A 20,844-nucleotide genomic window follows, 5' to 3' on the forward strand; every position below is an offset into this window, starting at 1 on the left:
GCTCTACACCTTCCCTCCCCACCACACGAGCATCACCTCTGGCACAGGAATTCATCAACTCCTGCCCAGCCACCACATCACTTTATGGCAAATGATACACGAAGGTGCTCGCAGACTGCCAAGACAGGCAGTGCAGGATATAAAACTGCACCGAGAACACCAAAGCTCCAGCTGAAATTCTCCAGGCACTGACACTGACGTGTTGCAGCCCAGCACCAAACACCGCACACTGCAACCAGCAGGTCTTCATCTGCCTATGACACACCTGTGCCCATAAACATCCCCCCAGAAACATTAATGCCACATATTCACCGCCTCTCCTCCTTCCTCTAACTAGCCACACACACCTTCACAAGATTTGGACTTAGTGGGAACAGATCTGACGCAGAGTAAACAAATGTGTGTGATAATCTGCAATTTCCTCATATTTAAAGATGTAGCCATGAACAACCCATCCCTGCCAGGGTCTGCACACATGTCTGAAGGGCATCCTCACCTTCTCCTGCCCACCTGGGTCCAGAGAGCACAACCTAGAGGTCTCGAAGTCAGAGAGGACTTCTGAACTGAGCAGGAATCACACCAACAGACACCCAGCTGAAATGTTCCTAAATTCACTCTAGACAGGATGGCAGGAACACCCTTCCCAAGCAGAACTGCACCTGGACCAAGTCCTGCCTTGGGAATGCATTTAACTTAGTGAAGCAAGAACAGCCAAGAATTCTGACAAGTTCTGCACTTCCAACATAATTGCCTTCTGTTTCTTAGGGTTTGTCATAGCCTCCTACAAGTATTCACTATGGTTTAAGTGGTAGAAGTGTGGAGACATTATGATCTAAAATTTGGACTATCTGGTATGAGTTAGGTCTCACCAGGGTTTAGAATGAGCAGGGGACCCTCCTTCTTCTCTGCCTTAACAGAAACGACAGCAAGATTCAGGCACTGTACCCAACACTCCAACAGCTTCCTCCAAGTATCAGGAACCACACTGCTGTGGAGGTCCAGCACGTTCCTGTTCTCTGGTGGCAGGTGCTTTGCCGGGAATTGCCATCTCCTCACCCCTGCCAGAGGCCAGGGCAGGGCCCCAGGCACTCACCGTTGCTAACCATGCGCCTGGCCACCTCCCAGAGCACCAGCCCGAAGGCCCAGATGTCCACCCGCTTGTAGGAGTCGAAGCAGTCTGCCTGGATCGTCTCGTCCAGCACCTCCGGGGCCATGTAGCGCTTGGTGCCCACACGGGGATTGTTCCCCACGTCCAGCTGGTTTGTGCTTTGGGAATGCATAACTGCCAGGCCTGAAGGACAGAGAGAAAGAGTCACAGCTTGCAAGAACCCTTACAACTGTGGCAGCACACGCCTAAAGGTTCTGAAAGAGGAGCCGAGGGCCCAACTGTCCAAAGACCAACGTGGTCAGCTCCAAACCCGCCACCAAAACCGCCCCTGAGGCCGCAGACCGGCCCGTTATCTCCTCAGGGATCACCATTAAGCACTTTATTGCACTGTTGCAAAACATTGTCATGAAGTGTTTTGCAGCCACTGGATGTCCCCAGCACTCCGGGCACAGACACACAGAGGCCAAACAGCTGCTGCTCAGGAGAAAACAATTTTACACAGCACTCAAATTTATTTATAGACCTTTTGGGTAGGTGGATACATCAGAACTGTGGGGAAGAGAGAAGAAAAACACTGCATGAAGGATACACACGAGTTAAAAAAATAAAGCTGGAAAATAAAAAACACCGTATTTGCAGTAGCTTGAAAAATAAACATCCTCAAGCAAATCTAAAATGACTCAGACAAAACCACTCTACCTGGTTTCTACTAATTACTAAACATTTAAGCAGAGAACATTATGTGAGGGACTAAATTACTATAAATTTGGAAACACACAGAGGACTCATTTGGCCCTGGTAAACAGAGAGCACCGCAAATTGAGCAGCAGTGGGTGCGTGGCAGAGCCAAGCGACACAGAGGGCAACGTAAATTCTCCCTAATTTCCTCAGCAAATCTTGCAAGGATAACATACACTATTTACATTTAACAGGAGTTTATTTTAGGTGAACCTTAAAAAGCTTTTTACCTCAGTCCCACAAAAATTAACCTAGCACCAGATCATTCACTTCCTTTTTTTTTTCCAAAGAACAGTTTGTACTTCAATGTAACAAAAATTTGGAAAACACTTTCCTACAATCTAAATGCACTTTAAGAAATTTCAAGTTGCTAAGAAAATGCTTATGGCGCTTGTAGAAAGATCGCAGAATGGTTCAGGTTGGGAGGAACATCAGAGTTCATCTCATTCCACCCCTGCCATGGGCAGGGACACCTTCCACTATCCCAGGTTGCTCCAAGCCCCGTCCAACCTGACCCTGGACACTTCCAGGGATGGGGCAGACACAGTTCCTTTGGATAACCTGTGCCAGGGCCTCAGCACCCTCATTGTAAAACACTTCTTCTAATAAATCTAAATCTCTTTTAGTTTCAAACTGCCACCCCTTGGCCTGTTGCAACAGGTCCTGCTACAAAGTTTGTCCCCACCTTTCATAAGGACACCTTGGATACCATCTCCTGACAAGATTACCTGGAAAGCCTGCTCCCAGATCCAAGTGTTTTTGTCATATATGACACACACACTTACACATGTATGTACTTGTTTAAATTCACATTAAATTACATTACACAATGTGTATGGATTATAATATTTTTGAAAAAGGCTTGCAACTGCAAACAAAGGTTAGAAACCACATTTCCTGGCAAACTCTGAAGACATCAAGACCTTGGAGAAGACTTTGATAAAAATCAAAATACTCCATCCATATTGGGTAAAAGATTCTACAGGCTGACTGGTCAAAGTTTTACAGCTGAGGGAGGCAAGTCAGCATCCCACACACTGCACAATAAGGACATGGTGCAATGAGGTCAGGGGACAGAGTGTTGTAACCAGGTTCCCCTCACAGAGGCATCTGAGCACTTTGGGAGTTGGGAAGCAGATCCTGCTCCACTTCAGCATCTCCTCCTCCCAGGGGCTCAATGCACAAGTATCTCAGGGGCACTGAGTGCCTGGCAGAAGAACTCTTGCTTTAGGATATCAGCCTTAAAAAGAAAAGAAACACGTTGTGCTTACAAGACAAACCCCTTTTAGCACACTGGAGTATTTCTGCTGTCCCCCAGCATTCCATGCTGTTCCTTGGGGTTGCTCAACTCAGACCCATCACCAGGCACGTACGGTGCTTGAGAAGCACAAGGGTAGAACTTTTCCACAGTGCTGACAGACTGAGCAGGAATGACACCCAGCCTGGACTTTGGCACACAGTTTCTGCTTAGCCAGGGCATATCTGAACCAGGCAGTGCTGGCACTGCAGCTCCAGATCCTGGGGATGCTGTGGCCAGAGCAGCTCCCAGTTCCAGATCCTGAGGCTGAAACTGAGGAGAACACCAGAGAATGGAAAAAAGACAATGCCTCACAGAAAGAAAGGCATGAATACCTGCCAGAAGCAACAAATTCTTTGGTGACTCTCCCTCAGAGAGGAGAAACACAGGAAAAATGTGTCAGATACATGCTTGAGGAATTCCCATTTTAAAAAATATTTACTTTACTGTAAAAACTAACTGGGAAGTGTTTACTGCTGTGTTCTCTTGGAAAAATCTCTCAAATGTCTGAAGCCTCTAGATAAATGGTGTAGTAGATTTCACTGTACCAATGTGATGTCAATCAATGCCAGGATGTGCTGCCCCCTCCTCAGCACGAGTTAAAAATTTATTTAAAAGTCAGCCTCTGAAGCTTTGTAATTTCAACTTACTGCTCTGTTTGCTACTTACTATTCCCACTGCAATTTTAGATAGGCCCAGGTGCGTGGTTTTCCAGTTTCCCCTGTGTGTCCCTCAGGCACAAGTGATAGAAACTGTGCAGTGGAATTATTATTAGAAAATATTCCCATCTCCTGACACACTTTTTGCCTAACCAATAGCCCCCAACACTGTTCTACCACTATTTTCTCCCTTGTCTTCAGAGAAAAAAAACCAAACTATTGTCAGACATCCCTCCAAAGTGTGAATGAGCTACGCTGCAGCAACTGCTCCTGAGCACCATGCTGGCTTAAATTCCAAACCAGCTGGTTCCAGGGCACCCCCTTCTGAGCTCGGAGTGAGCTGGCCGGACTCAGGCTGGCCGGAGGGAGGGCACTGGGACAGCGAGCGCACGGTGCAGACTGTCTGTGAGTTCAAGGAGCCGACCCCTCCTCCCCGCACCCCGCTGGGATCGGGGGATTCAGCCACGGAACCCAAAAATGTCCCAAAAGGCATGCTGGGCTCACGCGCCACCTGGCGGCCGGCGCGGGCACTGCGGGGAGCCACGGCCGCTGGGAGGGCAAGGCACGGGGCTACTGCGGCACGGGGGGCTACTGCGGGCACGGGGGCTACTGCGGGCACGGGCGGGGCTACTCGCGGGCACGGGGGCTACCGGGCACGAGGCTGCTGCGGGGACTGGGGGCTACTGTGGGGGACTGGGGGGCTAGTGCTAGGCTACTGCAGGGCTCCTGAAGGGGACTGGTGGGCTAGTGCTGGGGCTAGTGCACTGGGGCTACTGCACACGGCTAGCTGCTGCGGCTCAGCTGGCCAAGGCGCTACTGCAGGAGGCTACTGCACAGGGCTACTGCGACAGGCTAGGCTGGCATAGGCTACTGCAAGGCTACTGCAGGGTAGGCTAGTGCTACTGGTGGGCTAGTGCTGGGTACTGCAGGGCTATCGCTGGGCTACCGCCAGGGTACTGCAGTGCTCCCCATCTGGAGCCAGCCCAGCAGGGATTTCTGCAGGCAGCAGGGGCTGCACTCACCCAGGTCGGCGATGCAGCACTGCCCGTTCTTCTTGACGAGGATGTTCTTGCTCTTGAGGTCGCGGTGGGAGATGGCCGGCTTGCCCTGCGTGCCGAAGATCTCGATGTGCAGGTGGGCCAGCCCGCTGGCGATGGACAGCACGATGCGCAGGCAGCTCACCGTGTCCAGCGTGGTCAGCTGCAGGTAGTCGTACAGGGAGCCCATCTCGTGGTAGTGCGTGATCAGCCACAGCTGCGTGCTGGAGTTCCTGGAAGTCATATCAGAGGCAATAAAACCTGGGGGCAGAGAAACAACAAGGGAGAAATATGAACTCAAAGTGACAGAGCTCCTTCAAGACTCACCCAAGAAGAGAATCAATTCTGAATCCCCTCTTGGGATGTAACACTGCTGTAATTACAACTTTTCCACAGCTGCACTGCAGACATTGCTGTGATGAAAACAGAGCTGACAGATTCTGGAACTCTAACTCCCACCTATTCACAAGAACGCATTTATGTATTTGTCAGTCACACCAAACAACTACTTATTAGGACCACATACTTTAAAAATACATTTATTTTTATTTTTTTCCTTCTTTTTAAAGGACTTGGGGGTAGAGAAGTGCCCAGTCAAACAGAAAGACACCGAGGTTATAGCACATCTGCTGCTGCCCGCTTGAGTGAATCATATTGGAAAGCAGCAACACCTCAAGGATCAGGCCACGAGCAACCATTTCCATTTTTAGGGCCCACAGGCAGCCAGTGCAGGCTGCTGAGAACAGGGTTAAGTGTGTAGCCCAAATCCAATGATCTTCTATGAAGGAACAGAGAAAATTTTCTGTTCAAAACTCATGAACCTCAAGAGCGCCTTCAAAAATGTGGTGTCTTAAAACTGAACCCCAAATTCAGGAGTAGCTCCCTTCCTGCCACCTCTGCACTGGGTCTGTACCAGCACAGTGACCTCAACAGCTTTAGCTGGAACAGCAAAAGTTTTATTCCCAAGTCAGAGGAACAAACCATGTTTATTAAAAGCTCACATAAGACATTTGTCAGAAAGAACACCCACTGCTTTCTCTCCTGAAGTCAGACTTCTGCACAATGTGACACTTCTGTAATCCATGATATTGTTTAATACTGCATCTAAAAAAAGTCTACAAAATAGCCAACAAATTTGACAGTTATCAAGAAAGACTAAACACAGGCAGAGGACCAAGGGAAATGTGCAATGTAATTTCAGCCAAGTCACTTGCTCTCTCGGGAAGGGAAGTTCAATAATTCACATTTCAGGAGGCCATCAAATTATTTTTGCAGTAACAAAGGAACTGCTTCAGGAAACATTAGACAAACGTCTAGCAGGGTGAGCTACAGAGCCAAGGAATATCCTCTGACAGGAAGCATGAATAAGGAGCCCAAGGAAAACCTGACTGAAGACAGACAGATTGCGGGTGAGGCAGTGTCAGCACTCAGAAAATGGGCTGCTGCTTTTATTTGTAGAGGTGGCACAGCAGGGGCAGAAGGGCATGTCTATTAGGAATCAAAGGGCTGCTTAAACCTCAGCCATGGCCCAACACAACAAAGCCATTTTCCCAGCTCTTAGAACCAAGCACACAAGGCATGAGCAATGCACAAGGTTCACTGTACTTCCATATTTACAAGGAAATGAGACACATCATTCAACTACAGCTGAAGTTTAAACACCAAAGGAGCTTAGTCTGACCATGAGTAGAACTGCAAACCAGAAGAAAATAATGGATTTGTACTTCACTTTACTCAGGCATAAGTATTCCAATACTTAAATGTCTTTATAAACTCCTCCCCACTTTTTCTCCATCCATTTCTGCAGGGAAACTGAAGTTACAAACACAGATCCACTAGAATTTGCCCTGATAACACTGTGCAGGTCTCTGTGGTGAGAGCTGCAAGGGTCAGCTCTTCCATGGGGACCTGTGGCACCTCCACTGTTTTCTACGAGCTGTGCTGCCAACAATTGATTCATTGATTAATCTGCTCCCTGCTGGGAATACTGCAGGGACACGAGTCACGGCTGTCACCACACTCCCCATTGAGACCCAGCCCCTCCTCCTGGCAAGTGTCTCTCTGAAAATTTCCCTTCAACCATTTATCACAGCACAGGAACTTAAAGACCGTGGGACACCTGGTGAACATGCTGTGCTTTGCAATGCAAAGCTCCCTGTCCAGGTAACTCACCTTTACAGCAGCCACACCAGGATACAGAACGCGGTTGTCCTACTTACCCAAAATATTCTCGTGCCGCAGCAACACAGTGTTGTACAGCTCAGTTTCCCTGAACCAGGACTTTTCATCCCTAGAAGAGAAGATCTTCACAGCCACGTTTTCTCCTTGCCACTGACCCCTCCAAACTTCTCCATAACGGCCCTTTCCTGATGGGGGAGAAAACACAGGAGAAGTTGTCAACTAAGAGCCTTCACTGGGGAGAAGGGCAGGAGGAGCTGAAAGGATGGAAACTCAACTGTCACGGCCTAAATACCACACTGGTGTGGTCTGATCATGCACTTCTTACCACTGGAGTCACATTGTGCTCCACCATCCCTTCTCTTTTCCTGTTGTTTTGACTGCAAGCCCTCTGAGGGTGGATCTCTCCTCCTGCACAGCAGTGTAGTACAGGGGGCGTGAACTGGGAGGTGTCACCATTCAACCACCAGCAATGAAAGTGCTTTTGCAGCTGAAGTGACTTTGGCAGCACATGGCAAGGTCAGTGTGCACAACACAAATAAAGCTGTGAATTCTGCAGTTGGAAGGACAGGAAGGATATGTAATGCTGGGGATACAACCTTTACATTTCTATTACATCAGCAGCCCTTGCAGAAACAGTCAACATGAAACCCCAAACCCACCAACAAACAAACAAAAAAGGATTAAAAAAACCAACCCCCCTGTTCTGTGGAGATCAGGACACACTGTCTGAACACCAAGCTTTTTACCCAAATAGCTTAGAAGAAATGTATGACATCATGAAGCACCCGAGTGCAAAGCTCCATCCTGGACAAGACATGCTGAACAGTTCTGCCTGCTGCCATTTCCATCACAACCCAAGTGCAACAGCCTCAGGCATGAGGCCATGAACTGTGCCAGATCTGGCAACTCCAAACACCCAAATTGTGCCCTTTGTTGCCCTGCCATCCCGTGTCCTTCAGAGGCACCTGGGAACCAGCAGCAGGTTCACCAGGGACACCCAACGCTGAGGTCTCGCTGCTGTCACCCCAGGGACACCGCCTGCACAAGTGCCTTCATCTGCTCCTGCCCTGCAGGGCAACACACAGGGTCCCTGGGAATGGTGCCAGCCTGAGCTAACCTGGGAGCAGGCACCACTCCAGGGACACAGGGACTCACACGTACACACACACAGAAGTGTCTGTGTCACAGGTAGAATCACGTCTGTCACATCCCACAGCTCCTGATGCATCAGAGGGTCTACACCTGCATTTCAGGCGAGTGTGAACATTTGTGCCTACTCAGTGTACACTGAGCCAAAAGCACAGAAACACTGCTAAAAGGTAGGCCTGGTCCCTGCAGATTCAGAGGCTCATCTGTTATAGCTGGGCTTCATTAAACACCCCGATGAGTTAAACTTTCTCAGGACTGACAGGAAGGTGCTAAACTGCCCTGAGTTCAGGTCACTGAAGCAGCAGCACAGAACATACTCCAGTCCTTCCTTCCTTCTTTCTCATGCCTTCCTCACCTCTTTAGTGCCAGTACAGCATCTTGGCTCAATGTCCCTGCCTCGGGGTATCTTTGACCCAAATGCTTCCTAAAATTACTAAACTCAAATTTAACACTATTCAATTAATAATAAATATATGCTGAAGTAAAATTTAATGAATCCCTAAAATTAACACTAAAGTCATACAAAAAACTAAAGACCCAGAAGACTTTTAGGGAAGAATTACTAGAGAGATTTTCTTTAAGGGGAAGAGCAGCAGCAGCACATCACTGCCTCCAGGGTTCCAAAGAACAGTGCACAGCAAGTCAACTACAACACATTCATGTTCCCATTCCAACCACCCAAAATCACAGGTTTCCATTTGAAATACCGTGTTTGCCACTTGGCTTGACGCTCCAACTCCAGATCTCAAGCCCAGGTGACCTTTTTGGAATTCTAAGGCTTTCGAGTTGAGCACCATTAATGAACAAACGGTGTTCACAGTGTCAAACTTCAAACTGAGCTTGCTTTTCTAAAAACAGTTTATTTAGCTTACACAGTACCCAAACTGGCCTGGTTTGTATTTTCTAGCATTGCCTCACTTAACAAAGCTTAAATTTTTCCATCACAAAGCACAGATATTTGCCCCTTTCTTCTGCAGAGATCTGGAAGGAATTTTTTCACTTGACTTTCTAAAACCAAGCATGTTCCATCAGCTGAAGCCTGAGAAGTTGCACATACTATCTAAACAACTGAGGAGAAAGATGAGGATGGGAGATAAGACCTTTCTGTCTGCATTTGTTACCAGATGTGAACAAGACTGGCACTGACCTACACACTCCACAAGCGTGATCTGACGAGCCACCGTTCTTTGCACCAAGAAAGGAAGTCCAGAACCACTTCCAGATGTGCAGGAATGGTCCAACAAATCCTGTTCAAAAGGAAAAGCAGAAGTTTACAAGCCATGAGAACCTCATTTTTCCCTGTTTACACACACAAAAGTACACCCTGCATGGGGCAGGTAGGTTATAGCTCAGGATATCTCAGTGGCTCTGGGGATGCCATTTGGTCACTCAGGGACAAGGAGCATTTGTTTAATAAGTCATTTCATATAATAAATAAATGACAGTAGATGCCTGTGAACTGGAAGCTTGCTCCTGGCCTACCAGCTATTCTCTGTCATGAGATCCCACCCTTTTTCTGTACTTTGTTGTTCTCTCACTCACCTTATGGTCTCTCAGTTCTGTATCTGATATCTCTTTAAACACGTTAATATCAGCCTTTTTGCCCCAAAGTTTCCTATGTCTGGCAATAATCTGAGTACCTCGAAAAGAAATAAATGTTCTTTGATTTCTGTACTTAAAACTTTCACCCCTATGCAGTTTGCAGGCCCCTGGGAAGCACACTCCAGGGCTGGAGCAGGTGAGCATCCCAAAACTGAGCCCTTGTGGGAGGGCTGGACCAGCAGGTGGGTGTGCACAGCCACCCAGGCCACCCTCACCCGTGCACCACCCTCCCCACCTTTGAGCCTGAGCGTGGATTTGTGGAAGCACACGTCTCTCCAAGCTGCAGTTTGGCAGAGCAGGAGGAAGGGGCTGCAGCCACCCTCGCTGCCCTGCTCCTGCCAGCTCCACCTGGCCTCTGACGCTGAGAACCACTGGCAAACCGCTGCCTACCTGCACCCAGTGCCGTTTGGGATGTCCTAGTGCACCCCACTGAACCTCCAGACACCATTCCAGGGAAGAACAGGTATTTCAGAGGCCCTGTCTCATACCTGCCAGACTCACACAGGGTCACAGGGCACCTTAACCTCACTAGACACCTGTTTTACAACCACATCCCAAACCTCAATGCTAAAAGTCAAAGTAGCAATAACAGAGAATAGAAATCACAGTGCAGCACTTGGCTGTCAAACAGGTCACCTGCCCAGCTAAGACTGGCAGAGACATCCTCGACCCTATGGGAACAGGTGCCAGCTGCAGGAGCCCAGCACCCTCAGCAGGCAGTGAGGGGCAGAGGAACACCGGGTTAGAGAACAGGTCTGGGACACCAGAGGCTTCCCAAGTGGCCCAGAACAGAGCCCCGAGAAACCACATCCCACCTGCACCACAGGGGTTTTCCTGATTAACATCAGGTCCCTGCCCCAAATCACAACTTCTTCACAAGACAACAGCCAATGAATTCCCTGCAAGGCTCCTTCCCTGCAGGGGCTGACCCAATGGATGGACAGTCCCCCAAAAGAAGCCATTCTGTGGCAGGTAACAGTCACTGGGAGCCTTGTGCCAAACTATTCAGGCTCGATGCACGTATTTAGAACTGAAAACAGTTTTCAACAAGGTGAGAGGGGATTCACCTGCATCCCCTATAAAAGACTGGTCATTGATACTCCAGAAAATCCTCTGTAACAAATCTTTCTCAAACGTTTTATCAGTTTCTGGTATTCTTGGTGCACAGAAAGCAGACTTTGAACTGTAAGCTTATAACAAACATGAGTGAGATCCTAATTGAATGTTAAAATCCCATTAGCCTTGTAAAATGCTAATGCCCAGCTACTTTTATGGCCAGGAGTTCTGTACTAGTTCAAAGCATTAACAACTATTGCAGGACTTTGTTTCCTTTACAAAGGAAAATAGGATAAAAAAGCCTAAGTATAATCAACTCTCTAGTATTTCCAGTAAACTGCACTGCTGGGCTTGAACCAGATCCATGAAATCTCATTTCTTCTAACAGCATCTTAAGGAGGGCTCAAGAAAAAGATAATCCAGGAATGACAGAGACTGCTATCTTGCTTTTTAACACAAGCTGAGAGCTCATTTTCCTTCCTGTTTGCATCAGAGGCAAAAAAAAAAAACCAACAAAAAAACTCCCAAACCAAAAAACCAACTCCACATTTATCTACAGAGACTGTAAAAACAAGATTTGAAGAGGCCACAGCTCTTTCCATGCCCATTAAGCAGCTTAGGGCTTTAAGCACTTGCTACACTGTGGAGACTAATCCTGAATGTAAACTCATCTACTGTGTGACAAAACCAGTGATCTGAAACACAATGGAAAAGAAAAATCTGGAATCTAAAAAGGACTTATTGTTTAGATGAGCATTTAGACACGGGAACTACCAGTGACTGTTTGTGCATCACCCACACTGGGAGGCAGGGCAACGGCACCAAAACCAGTGCTCAGGGGTCTGACAGCTCCACCAGACCAAGCCCTCACAGCTCCCAACTCCTCCCAGGCCTTCGAGACAGAATTTTGATTTATTCTTCACAGGTTTTATCACTGTTTGCAAGTAAGATTAAAAAACCTGAAGTGCAAAAGGTTTGCAAATGGCCGGAAATGGTCTTGCACTACCAGGAACAGCTGGTAAAAGCTGGAAGTCAGTGTTTAAGGACAAATCACCAGTTGCACACGTCTGGTTCGTGGTGAATATATCCAGTCTGGTTGTTTTAAACGAGTAACACAGCCCAATCTTTGTAGGCTAATTAAAGAGAGCCAAAGGCATTTAAAAAAAATAAAGATTAACAGGTATTAGCCACTCTGCAACCCTGCAGTGAAAGCACATTTAGGCAGGACAGCACCAAAATAGAAAACCTTTTCCAGCCTCTTAATGTTGAGGAGATTTTATCTCAGCAATGCAAGGAGGAGAAAACTCCCAGCACTGGTTTCAGAAACAAACCCTCCAGCTGCCTGAAGCATTACTTGCTCTGCTCCACAGAGCTCAGGACAGCTGGTGGGGACACTTGTGCTCAGGCCTCAGGTGGAAGGGGAAGGCACAGTCAGCCTTCAGAAAGGGAATATTTCCCATGTCATTTTATTTTCCAGACACCATATGAACAAGAATATACTCTGAAAGCAGAGCTTTGGGTAAGCATTGCACATTTCTTAAAACTCCTACCGCTCTTCTGTCAACAAACTGCCACTGATCTTCCAGTCACCCCAGAGCCCTGCTACCAAGATCACAGCAGTCAGGTCTGAAGGTTTTAAACACCAAAATTATCTGTATTTTCTCCTTCCCCTACCACCACATCTTTTCCAGCCCTTTGGGCTGTCATATATCAAAGGTGCACATCACTTCAGGCCACTCAACAGGCACACTCTGTTTTGCTGTTCAGACCTTGTTTCCAGGAACATGAACAGCTCAGAGTGATTCTTCAGCTCAAAAATGCTACACTTGTCAAAGCTGCCTTTTGGTTACCATTCATTACAACTGCAGTTTTGGGAGCACAGGAACATCACCACACAAGTCCTGAGGCCAAGTGGCAACCCCTGGCAGCCAAGGGTCCTGTTGGTGATGTGGCCACGTGGAGGGATGAGAAGGGAGTGGGAAGTGAGGAAAGCTCCCCCCTGCACACAGGTCACTTACTGCCAACGTGCTGTCCCCCACGTTGGAGGCAATGAGGCCCTCGATGGTGCCATACTCTGCATCCCTAGAATTGAGCCTCTCCATGTGGTTTTTCTGTATTCTCCGGATGATCAGCACTGCTACTGCAGAAAAAACTATCAATACTATCACAGGAGCCAGGATAACGATGATTAGTGTCTCCATACTGTAACCTGCAGCTTCTCCTTGAAATGTTTGCCCTTGGAAAGGAGAAGGGAAAAAGAAGGAAAAAAAGAGAGAGAGAAAAAAATAAGTTTGCAGATTCCCAAAGAAAGTCTTCAAATCCAGCAGCACTGACCAACCCTTACCTGGGGACCCAGCTGGTGTGACAGAGGCCACGCCACAGCCAGAGGAGCGAGCACACTGCACACAGGCTGTGCTCCCTGCAGAGCTGTCAGCACAACCCCCACCTGCACGGGGCCATTTCTCACAGGCAGTACCCCCACCCTGTCCCCAGTCATGCACTGAAACCCCATCACTCCCCTGCCCACACAGACCATCTGACCATCACACCAGCAGGCTCCAGGGTGATCAACAGGCCTTGCCATGCCCACTCCTTCATCCAGCACTGGAGCCATCTCGCTCCCACCACAGCTGATCAAAGCCAAACCCCTTTTCTTCCTCAAGTGCCCTGGTGACTGATGAAGCTCTCACCTTTCGAAGAGGGCAGCTGTGCAGTGATGTTCATGTTGCACAGGTGTCCCTGGCAGCACTCCACAGCCTGGTCAGGGGATGGAGGTGTTTTGCAGGTCATTTTCCCCTGCTCATAGACCTGGAAGCAGCCCTTCTGGTAAACCTTAGCCCCGTCATTGATGCTCAGGGAAGCAAAGCACTGCTGGCCTTGGCAGCGATCCCCATTCCCACAGGACATGCCTTCACACACACATTCGTAGTGCACCATCTTGAGCTTCAGTTCATCATCTGTAAAAGCGAGAGTTGAGATAAAAACATCATCCTGTTCTTAACAGCTTCAGTTAGAGGTAACGAAACCATTAGACAATAAAATCTTCTCTTTAAGGGCAGAGATATTATTTGCAGCTAGAGCTGAAGAACCACCAACTAGGAGCCAATGATATTAATTCAGCCATTTCAGCACCATCAAAGAAACACACTACTGTCTGCCCACCCCAAGCACTCACAGTCCAGAGTACAGTCATTTTACACCACCTCTCATACATACACTCCCAGAGGGGCATCTGCACAGGGACAGTCAGCAGGGGGAAAAGCCTAACCAACAGTGCCTGTCCTTTGAAAGGACTGCTCTGGGCTGAGGGCAGAGACACTCTGATGGGACACTCTGCAGTGGATCCATTCCATGGAGCCTGCACATAGAGCAGCACTGGGAATCACTGCAGGTCATGATGCATCCATGGACCAGTGCAGATCAGTTATCTGCTGGAAAACTGGAACACGTCTGCTGAAGAGTTCCTGGGTTGGAAACAGAGACATTCTCCTTCATGACTGTTCCTATTCCTTATGCCTACACTGCTGCTTTCTTTCCTTAGGTGGTTTTCCAGCTGCACAGTGTATTGTCACGTACCAGCCAGCCCCTCCCTCACCAAGGCTCCTGCCGTGCCACACTCACTCCAGCCAGGCTGGGCTTTCCCCAGGCAGGCAGGCAGGCAGGGTTACCAGGCTGCAGCCCCACCAAGGCACTGTCCCTGTCCCCTGTCCTGCCTCAGGCTGCCGCTCAGGCAGAGCTGCAGGTTGGGCACCTGAGAGCTCCAGTGCAGGCACCCACAGAGCAGTGTCCCTGTGCACACCCAGCTAGGAAGGGCTGGACACTCCAGCAGTGCTTCCCCAGGGGGAAAGTAGTTCTGCTGGCCCATGGCACTCCTGCAGCCGAGGCAGAGCAGGCCAGGTGGCACCTCTGTCACTGACGCTCCCTGCACAACGTGCTCAGAGCTGAGGGGCCACAGCAGGGAATGTGCTGTCAGGCAGTGACACAGGGCACGTGAGAAGCCAAGCCTAAAACACTCCCATTCCCTAAAAATGGTCATTGCATGTTTGTTTCCTGCTGCAGAGACTCATCACTGCATTGCTGCCCCCCATATACCAGGCACACACGCACACAGTCTGACTTGTCATACAAACATAGAGGTTTGCACCAACTTCTCATTAACTAGGTTATTTCCCTCCCTAGCCCCTGGGAAGACCTATGTCAATGCTACAGCCTGTACATTTTATACAGAAATGGGCAATCAATGGGCAAACAGCCCATTGTGGAGAGGAACTGCCCGTGCTGGCAGCTCTGCACAGGAGCAGGGGCTGTGGGGCAGGGGCTGTGGGGCAGGGGCTGTGGGGCAGGGGCTGGGGGCAGGGGCTGGGGGCAGGGGCTGGGGGCAGGGGCTGGGGGGCACTGGCTGTGGGCCCACCACAGGAACAGGGGACTCCAGAGCAGGGCCAGGAGGCCCAGCCCCAGCTCCCCCAGCAGCCCTGGCTCCGAGCACACAGGACACTCACCTTGCCAGCTCGGGGACGGGAACGCCATCACCATCAGCACAGGGAGAATCATCACTCCATCGGCCACCCTGGAGCTGCAGAAAGAGAGGAGAGAGCTCTGTACACTTCCACTGCTGTCTGATAATGCAACCACCCCAAAAATCGATGTTTAGTAGTGTCTTTCAGCCATATCTTACACAAAACACAGCACAACTCAAAGCTGATTGATCTCATTTTTACTGTGTCCTGTTTCCCAAGTAATTTCCTTCATTTATAAAATTCATACATTAACTGCAATTTCTTTTTAGCATTAGAAACATCACATGCAACTACACTGCAGATACAGCAGCTTGCTAGTAGGGAAACACGAGCCCTCCCAGAACCAAGCAGGAATGTAATATAGAAGATACCTTCTCTGAACCAGGTATAATAAAATTAAATTATTGTGAACTGAAAAGGTGGTCTGTAAAACTATATTATCTGGGCTTTGAGGGGAAACAGAAAACAACTCTCCCAGAAAATTTGGAATAGCTTCTGTTAACCAGCAAAACCCACTGCTGGGTGGTGAGAAAAACAGTGAGATGTATTTAAAGGAGATGCTCCTCCCCGAAGAGTAATTTCCCAGTTAAAGTTTCTTCTCCAAGGGTTTTCCTTTCAAAGGCCCAGTTCCATTTCCCTGCTGCTGGAAACAGGTAACTGTGCCTTGTGCAGCAGCTCAGGCTGTTTCCAGTGTATAGCAGAGAGGCTCACACTCCCTCTGAAATAGGAGATAAAGGAGTGAATTTGCCTGTGTATTTCCAATCTTTGCCACAATAGTCCTTACAGGAAAATAACACCTTCACTTTCTACTGTGAAAAAGGATTATTTTACAGGTTTCTGAAAAGAAACTCTTCTGCAGTTTCTTAAACTGTGCATTTAAACAAGCACCATGCCCAAGGAGCTGAAATGAGCTGCAGTCAAGGCTCATGGGATTTGACCCAGCAGACAGGGCTGGTGACTGGGAAGGGTTCATCTGTCCTGTGCTGCTCAGCTCCTGCAGAGAATCCCTGGCCTAATCACATGCCACAGAATTCCACTCAAAAGCAGCAGCAAGTAGTACGTGCAAACTTTAGTTCCTCTCCTTGACAGAGGCACTGAGGCATTACCATGCTCCTTACGTGCAGGGATTTGTCTTCATTTTTCAGATTTAACTCTAGTGAAGCAGATGAAAATTGAAAATAAATCTGATATTGCCCTTTTCCTTTCGGATTTCTTCTGTTGTGCCTCTTCAAATCATTAGCAGGCTGCTTAAGTGCTTGGTGATGAAAGCCAAGCCATTACTTCTGCATTTATTTCCTGACATGGACTTGTTTTGCAGATTATGAGAAACGTTTCAGTAATTGCTTTGTCATCAGTTAAAATGACCATACATGCCTGACCCCAAGTATTCAGGCAGTGCTCAGCCCCTCACCTCCCAGAGCAACACCCTCCCTTCCAAACACCCCTTCCCCAGGGAGCCTTCCCTTCCTCACCCTTGATACACCCCAAGGTTTCCTTAACACAGGGGAGCTGAAGATACAGGGGGCACACAGCAGTATGGACACCAGGAAAGCTCTGCCAGTTGCATGCACCTATTTGTTGTCTTTTCAAGCAGTTTGACTTCCAGAGAAAAAGATAAATAAATATACCTAAGGATATTTGTACACACAAGCCCCTGCCCTGTGTTTCTCAGAGGGAGGAGGAGAGAAATCCAACCTGCACCCCCCCAGAGATGAACAAACCAAACCAGACTTTTAACAGATTCTGTGCATTTCACAGCATGCACGGTCCTCCCAAAGAAAAAAGCCAAGTATCCCAATTTAAACCCTGCTTCTATGAAACTTTGTTCCTGTGGCCATTCACTTTCCCCAAAGCCTCCCAGAATATCTTGTCTGCTGTTGCTGAGAAGTGCTAGGCACACTTTCAGCAGCCTGTGTGTCCTCAGCACCAACCCAAACCCTGGAAGGCAGCTCACACCCCAACTGGGTCTGCTGGGCTGGGACTGGAGGAGGGAAGGAGCTGGGAAGGAGTCTCTGACCTTTGCAAAATACTGATTTTTCTTCAAAATTATTTGAGAACATGAGTTCAAAAGTCCTGTTCCCACTGCTTAAAAAGAATTACTTCTTCAAATCAATTAATGCACATACATAAGCACCAAAGTCTGGTTGTTGTGATACCAGCCAGCACGTCCCTTCCAGCTGTTGCTTGTTTAGAGAGAAAGAAAATACACGTTTTAATGTAAGGAGCAAACCATTCTCTAATAAATCACCAGAGCAAGTTGCTATGGATCTAGAGATCCATGAGATATCCAGTTACTGTCTGGTGTTTGAATTTACAAGAACTTTTTCCCAAGGGAAGGACTGGGATTTAATCCAGACAAATAAAGAGAAACTAAAGCAAAAACGTGCAAAATTTATTTTCCTTTCCAAACACGCGGATCTCTGCTGTTTGACTGGAGCTCCCTGTGTGCCCTACAGAACGCAGCACAGCAGCAGCAGCCACTAGAGGGCATTGGGAACACGGGCAGGGATCCCAGAGCTCCCAACGGGAATCCCAGCCCCAGCACCAATACTGGATGCTATAGGGCAGAGCTGGAGGCAGGACACAGTGCCTGAACTTCAGCCACATACAGGGAAAAGTGGATCATTTAGGTTTAACTTCCTCCTACAAAAGCACATTATCACTGGAAAACCAGAAACCTGCTATAGGTCATGATGGAAAAGTCCCTTCCAAAGTGGCAGCTCCCAGATTTCCAAACAAACCTGCCAAGCAGTGCAGGCAAGGAAGAGATCCTGGCTCCTGGACAGGCCAGCATCTGCTCCAAGGCCAGCTCTGAATTCCAAAGGAGGAATCACTTAACCTGGCTTTGGAAGCCCAAGAGGACAATAAGCCAGTCCTATGGCAGATGTAACGCCTGGTGAGTACATCCAGCATAACACACAGACACACAACCGCTTTACGTACCAGAACCTAGAGAATTCCTACAGTTCCTATTCATATAGTCCCAACACTGAAGAATCCATCCCAAAACCCAAAGCCTCTTCCACTTCCACAGCCAATATCACTCTCTTTTCTTCCTAAGAAAACCGTTTGCCTCCTGCCAAATCATTCCTGTATGGCCCAAAGTAATGCAGGTGAAGGAGACCATGAGCAGGACAGTCAGGATGGCTGCAAGAACCACAGGGGAGAGAAGAACCGGGAGTTCAGGCGACCCAGAACACCACAGGGACCCCAGCACAGGCTGTTGGGAAATGGCCTTTAGTCCCCGATGCCACGAACCCGACGCAGAGCACAGACCGTGCCAGACGGAGCGACCCAATTAGTGCAGACACTTGAGGCTGCATGTCATCTCCATGGGACACAGACATGGGAGGCTGCATGTCATCTCCATGGGACACAGACATGGGAGGCTGCATGTCATCTCCATGGGACACAGACATGGGAGGCTGCATGTCACCTCCATGGGACACAGACATGGGAGGCTGCATGTCATCTCTATGGGACACAGACATGGGAGGCTGCATGTCACCTCCATGGGACACAGACATGGGAGGCTGCATGTCACCTCCATGGGACACAGACATGGGAGGCTGCATGTCATCTCCATGGGACACAGACATGGGAGGCTGCATGTCATCTCCATGGGACACAGACATGGGAACACCAACCACAAGAGCCGCTCAGACTTCCCCCATGAGATCAGAAGCACCCAGATATCGCTGACAGTCCCCGTGGCCACCCGCCAAGAGCCCAAGGGCTGCACATATTTTGCATGTACCTCACCAGATTCCTATCAAAAGAAAACATCCATAACACTGGATAGCAGTTCTGCCATCCACAACAGCCACACACGAGCTGAATTCACCAACAGTTGTGTCTTTAGAAGGAGAAATGTGCATTTAAAAGCAATAATTCACAGCTTGCTCTTTAATTGAAGCTCAGACAAAGGAGCTGCCAGCCCCCAAGCAGCCCCACAAAGGCATTCCTTGCATCGGAGAGCAGCAACCTTGGGCAGCCCTTTCTTAAGGTCTAAACTTGGTTGCCAGCATTCAGAAGATGGAAGCCAGCCACCAACACCATTTGGCACCCACCTGCAAGTGCACTAGGCACACATCCATGCACTGCAGCTCCAAAAATGTGCCAAAGTGCCACCCAGAAAGGCCGAGTGCCTTGGATTAAAGTGACCACAAACACAGAGAGAGTCAAGCATGGGATACTGGTTCTCCTGCACTCCTCACGTACAAAGCAAAATCACAGCACTGCTGAGCAAGAATAAAACCACCAACCTACACAATGTAAAGTGTCCTGGAAGTTCCTCCTGATGAGGTCAGTAGCTCTGACATGCTCCCGACGAGCCAATCCCTTGATTCTTGAAAGACATGGATGAGGCAGGAAAGCATGAGTGTCACTTTTAAAAATAACCCTGTTCCTTTTCCCTCCTGGCACATGCAAGTATGGATCCATGTACTGCCCGTGCTGCCAGCCCACAGCTCCAGCTGACACACCAACTGCAGGAATGGCCTGGCATGGGACAACACACGAGTAACACTCACAGTGGCAGGGTGGGGGGACACACGCACAACAACGCAGAAGGACAACACAACCACTTACCCAAGAGAGAAAAAAGTCTTCCCTAGGCAAAGAAGTGAGCCAGAAGCAGCACCAGCCCCTTCCTGAGCAGAGTAGGGAAGACACACAGCCTCTCCTTTAACAGGGGGAAGGGCAGAGGCTCTCATGCAACCCCTGGAGAACCTGAATGCCCAGCATGCACAAAAAGAGCCAAAAGTACTGCCAACTTCCCCATGCAGGGCAGCTGGGGAGCAGGGGGACTCCTGATCTTATACGTGGGCTGAGGCCAATGGTCTATTCAACCAGAGGTATCAAGTCCCACGCTTGGGTCACAACCACCCCAGGCATCGCTCCAGGCTGGGCAGAGGGACTGGAGAGCTTCCAGTGGGAAAGGTTCTGGGGGTGCTGAACATGAGCCAGGTGGCCCAGGTGGGCAAGAGGCAAATGGCACCTGGTGTGTACTGGCCACAGGCCCAGGGCAGTGCCCGTCCCCTGTGCCAGGCACTGCTGAGCCCCTCAGGGGCTGTGTCCAGTTCTGGGCCCCTCACGGCAAGAAAGGGATGGAGGGGCTGGAGCGAGTGCAGGGAAGGGAACGGAGCTGGGAAGGGGTTGGAGCAGCAGGAGGGGCTGAGGGAGCTGGGGGGGCTCAGCCTGGAGAAAAGGAGGCTCAGGGGGACCCGGGGGATGGTTGTGCTCTGCTCCCAGGGAGCAAGGGACATGACAAGAAGAAATGGCCTCAAGTTATTCCAGGTTGGATATTGGGAAAATTTCTTCATGGAAAGGGTTGTCCAGCCTTGGCACAGGCTGCCCAGGGCAGTGGTGGAGTCCCCATCCCTGGAGGGATTTGAAAGTCATGTGGGTATAGCACTTGGGGACATGGTTTAGGAGTGGCCTTGGCAGTGCTGGGGGAATAGTTGGATTTGATGGTCTTTTCCAACTCAAACCATCCAGT

At 49.1% G+C, this 20,844-nt stretch overlaps 2 protein-coding genes across 3 annotated transcripts in view; one reads left to right on the forward strand and one right to left on the reverse strand.

The window, feature by feature from the left end:
• UPP2 (uridine phosphorylase 2) overlaps nt 1–20,844 on the forward strand; it is a 293,492-nt gene that overhangs the window by 225,691 nt on the left and 46,957 nt on the right. The gene's annotated exons all lie outside the window — the stretch shown is intronic.
• ACVR1 (activin A receptor type 1) overlaps nt 1–20,844 on the reverse strand; it is a 47,903-nt gene that overhangs the window by 4,320 nt on the left and 22,739 nt on the right. The window contains exons 1-8 of one of the 2 annotated variants that reach the window (XM_050339688.1): nt 16,008–16,026; nt 15,327–15,400; nt 13,518–13,784; nt 12,846–13,063; nt 9,317–9,416; nt 7,059–7,205; nt 4,825–5,100; nt 1,094–1,291 (exon numbers count right to left, since the gene is read on the reverse strand). In XM_050339688.1, the coding sequence (XP_050195645.1) occupies nt 1,094–1,291; nt 4,825–5,100; nt 7,059–7,205; nt 9,317–9,416; nt 12,846–13,063; nt 13,518–13,784; nt 15,327–15,378 (1,258 nt within the window). In that variant the 5' untranslated portion in view covers nt 15,379–15,400; nt 16,008–16,026. Of the gene's footprint in view, nt 1–1,093; nt 1,292–4,824; nt 5,101–7,058; nt 7,206–9,316; nt 9,417–12,845; nt 13,064–13,517; nt 13,785–15,326; nt 15,401–16,007; nt 16,027–20,844 lie in introns of those variants that run through there. The other variant, XM_050339687.1, reaches the window with a different exon arrangement.

This window comes from Myiozetetes cayanensis, unplaced genomic scaffold (assembly GCF_022539395.1).
Source record: "Myiozetetes cayanensis isolate MyiCay16 unplaced genomic scaffold, myiCay2020 scf9, whole genome shotgun sequence".
Taxonomy (NCBI): domain Eukaryota; kingdom Metazoa; phylum Chordata; class Aves; order Passeriformes; family Tyrannidae; genus Myiozetetes; species Myiozetetes cayanensis.